This window comes from Chenopodium album, chromosome 15 (genome assembly GCF_948465745.1).
Source record: "Chenopodium album chromosome 15, dcCheAlbu1.1, whole genome shotgun sequence".
Lineage (NCBI taxonomy): Eukaryota > Viridiplantae > Streptophyta > Magnoliopsida > Caryophyllales > Amaranthaceae > Chenopodium > Chenopodium album.
In genome coordinates, this window is record NC_137848.1 from 7,619,458 (window position 1) to 7,623,785 (window position 4,328).

General features: G+C 32.3%; 1 protein-coding gene across 1 annotated transcript; it reads right to left on the reverse strand.

Moving 5' to 3' along the window:
- Positions 1–656: 656 nt before the first annotated feature.
- Positions 657–3,419, reverse strand: LOC145581766 (uncharacterized). The gene is made up of 6 exons (XM_081638791.1): positions 3,055–3,419; positions 2,693–2,746; positions 2,327–2,533; positions 2,123–2,231; positions 1,954–1,995; positions 657–1,407 (listed from the first exon to the last, which is right to left on the reverse strand). The coding sequence occupies exons 1-6, from the start codon at positions 3,189–3,191 to the stop codon at positions 751–753; spliced, it is 1,206 nt and encodes a 401-aa protein (XP_081494917.1). The 5' UTR covers positions 3,192–3,419; the 3' UTR covers positions 657–750.
- Positions 3,420–4,328: the final 909 nt, after the last annotated feature.

The window sequence follows — 4,328 nt, forward strand, 5'->3', positions numbered from 1 at the left end:
TTACCATTAGTTTTCGGCAGGGTACATAGCGTGCTGTTTTACATGCATATGTGTAACTTGATCGATTAATTTCCTCACCTCTAGCTTCGGATACAATCGTTTGAGAGAAGCAAGTACGGTTGAAGATTATGTGGCCTCTGTGGTACTACTGGTACATCATACGTACAGATAGGTCGATCACTAGCTAGGAAACCGACTTATTCCAATAGTAATTTCTCTAATTTCCTCCGTTCCAATCAATTAGGCGTCGGTTTTGAGAGAAGACAACCCTAACAGTAAAACATCATGTACCTTTTCTTACCCACAAAAATAAAAAAAATAAAAGAAACACAATCATTTGGTACCTTCTCACCCCTATTTTAGCTAATGAGTAACCTCATACACACATATTAGGGGTAAAATAACATGAATGACATCCAAATTGAAACTATATATATGTGTATACATTACGAAGAATATTACATATTTACATATGTAGTCCATCTGAACAATACTAAAATACAATTGTAACTTATTAGAGGTTGCATTACATATATAAAAGTTACATATATATATATATATTTAAAGATACAAACCAAAAATTACAATAGTAGACTAAATCTTGAACCCTAAGCTAATAGCAACAAGCCAAGCACTAAAAATTAAATCTAATTAAATTTTGAATACAATATTTTGTGTCCCTTAGATAAAGACAATCATTCAAATGATTAATTAATATTTAAAACTATATAATTAAAAAATACGTTTGTACTAAAATCCAGTACTAGGCCTGCTAGCAGCTAAATTAAGATCTTGGTGATGGTATGAAAAATGCTGCTGATATGATGACATTGAGGTGCTACTACATTCCCCAACAACCTCTCTTTCATTATCATAATTATTAATATTCCTAATTTCTTGTTGATGTTCTTCCTCATCCAACTCTTCTTTTGCCATCTTTTGGGCTGATGGTGAGCCCAAGAACTGATGGGCCTCCGGCCCACAATGTCCCGTGGGACCTTGGTGGGCCGGATCAGGCCCCACCGAGGGGAGCTTCGAAAGGAGGGCCTCGAGGCTGCTCATCGATGGGGTGATCATCCTCACCATGGGCGACTGGTGTTGTTGTTGGGCTTGGGCTTGGTTGTAGTACTCGTATTGTTCCATGAGTTGGGTGGTGGGGCCCATTCCCGTGGGCCCTCCTCCGCCGCCTTGGTAGGCCCACATATCAGGAGGGATCCCGTACCCATCAACGGCCCTTATAGATGGTGGGAACGCGGCGGAGGAGGGGTGGGGTAAGAGCACCCCCGGGATGCTCTCAATGTAGGTGAACTTCTTCCGAAGCAAAACGACGTAGCTTAAGTCCTCCACAACCTTGTTTAATGATCCAAGTTGTACCACGCCTTCTCGTACCGCTATCAAGGCTATAGTCTACATAAAATTCAAATATGTTTATGATGTAATGAAATCAACCAATTTTGTTTACTAAAATTATATACAAGTACAAATTTCATCTAAAAATAAATGTCATAATCATCATCATACTATAAAATTACCAAAACTTTGACTCATGAATTCCAAATTATCTTAAATTTGGGGCATAAAATAGTATATGTATACATATAGTACTATTAATGAAAACATAACGATACTAAAAAAGTTAGCTTTGTTAGATTTTGAAAATCAACAAAACATACTTCCTCCTTGTGAGAACTAATTGACCTAATTTGATTTGAACATAAGATGTGACAATTACCAAAATTTAACAAATAATATAGTATGATCAATAATACTTACTCGGTATAAAACAATAAATAGATTTCTATACTCCGGAGTATTAGAATATTAATACAAAATACTTAAACTATCAATGTGATATTAATTTCGGATGATGGAGTATAATTTTGTCAATTTATTTAGTCGATACTAGCTTCTCATAGAAAAAACAAAAAGAGAATAGCGAAGAGATGATAATACCTTGATACCCGACTGGAATTGAGCTTCCCAAGTCCTTGGTTGCTGTAAAATGAGATATATACAAATAATGAATCTTATATTCATAAAAATATGATTTATATATTAAATAATACGAATGAACTAATTAAATTAATCTTTAAAAAAAAAAAAAAAAAAAATTTAAACTTACCGCATCAGCCGAATTATGCCATGCAGACAAGAAATTAATTTCTTGGTTTTCGTTTGGTTCTTTGTATATCCATTTATGACTATGATCTGCTGCTACTTTCCCAATCAAACTGTCATATTAAAACCGTATAATAACATAAAATAACTGTATAATCTAGGGTTAACTATAATATTACTTAAAGAATGTTATTTAATAATATCATACCCTTCACCGTAATTATAAATTTCATGGGACATTTTGAAGAAAAGCTCAGGTTGTAATCCAGCTTGAAACTGCTGAAATTGTTGATCACCATAATTGGCAGTTGACGATGCTGATGAGCTCGGATAATCGCCACCGCCATTGCCAGAGTTCATCTCAGCCGTTGTAGCCGCTGAAAAATTGCAAAATCCATCTTCCCATACTAATATCCTGATCATAAAATTGACAAATCAATTATCATATATATATATATATATATGAAATATTATTTTGTGGACCGACCCTATGATAATAATTGTAATAGCGCAATGATTTATGTAGTGGAAATCAAATAAATAGAAGTTTAAGAGATGAATAAAATTTTATTACCAGTTTCTTCTGTTGCCTCGAGACCTATCATAAACTCCTCCATGGGTGTCCCATCTATAAAAGGAAAGAAGAAATAATATATGAGAGATCGATTAAGCTTATGAATTTGTAGTTGTTCTCGTGTACACCTAAAGTAGTCTGGTAGGAAGATGTACCATAAAATTATAAAATGATCAATGAAAATATAAAAATCCTTGGGTACACCTAGTTTAAGGTATAGGTATATTCGAAAACAAGATAGAGATCGATAATCCTATAAACGTCGTCTGCTAAGGATGACCAAAGATGAGGAAAACAATAGTGAACTTGTTAAATTTGCAACTTTTTTTTTTTTTTCTTTTAGGAGAGAGAGAGAGACTTACTTGGGAGGAGGATAATTTCTAGGAAGGATCCTCCAAAAAACAGCATAAACCCATTGAGAATTGTCTTGGCAACATAAACTTCTCAAAGTGTATTGTAAAAGATGAGTCACTGCTAGTGGATTTAAATGTTCTTCCATTTTTTATTTTTTTATTTTTGAAAATTTATTTCTTTCTCTCTCTAGAATTATAGCTTTAATTTCTCTCTCTTCTTTTGAGTTGTTTGATTTTGGTGATTTTGATTTGGAGAGGGGAATGAGTATGTAGTTGATCTCTATATCATATCCCCCTTTATATAAGGCTACCCCAACAAGAAAATCTCACATTTATATTACTTGCTGTATCTCACTCTATTATTTTTACTTTATTTTTAATAGGCAAAAGGGATCAACCATTATAATCCAACTATTACAAAACGTGTGATAGTACTATCCATTAACTAGCAATCTAGCAACCTATTGATTATATTTTAATTTATAATCATATGGTATAAGAAATTATAATTATACTATCTTTTACTTTGATTAATTTACAGGTGAATATAAAAGGAATATTACATGGAGTATTTAAAAAAATAAAATAAAATAAAATAAACGCTTGGCAATTCATTCAAGAAGAGTACTAATTAATTACTACGGAGTAAAAGAAAACTTGATCATGTGTACATAATAATGTATGAGGTAAATGACCAACTCAATCAAAAGTGCGTTTAAGTTTATGGTTAAAGCAATGAAGCCCATGATTGATTGTGTATAATAAGGAGTAAGTAGGGTCAAACGTCCCACTCTCTAATAGCTATTAATGAGATAAAACACCAATAACCTTAATTTTGTTTGTCATAATGATTTGTAATTTCATATATTTTGAGTGGATAACATTATTCCACACAAATGGCTATTTCAGTTAAATGGTAAAGCAAAGTATGGACTATGAAGTCTACTCATTAATTAAATACTTATTAGAGCCTGATTACGTACATAACCTGGAATTATGGGCTCATATTTAATTCAACATTATCTGCTTTAAATCTTTAAGTATATATCAAATTATCAATGTATATGTTATAAGAATTGAATGAATTAAAGTTGATATCACTATTACTTGCATAACAATAATTGTTAATAAGCATAACTTATTGGCTTGTAACGCTCACAAGAAGAAATCAATAACGAAATGTATTGTCATATTATGGCCCTATACGACAATAGCTTTTCATGTATAGTTAGGTTTGATTTTTGACCAAACAAAACTCTATTGTCAATAAAACTCAGTATTAA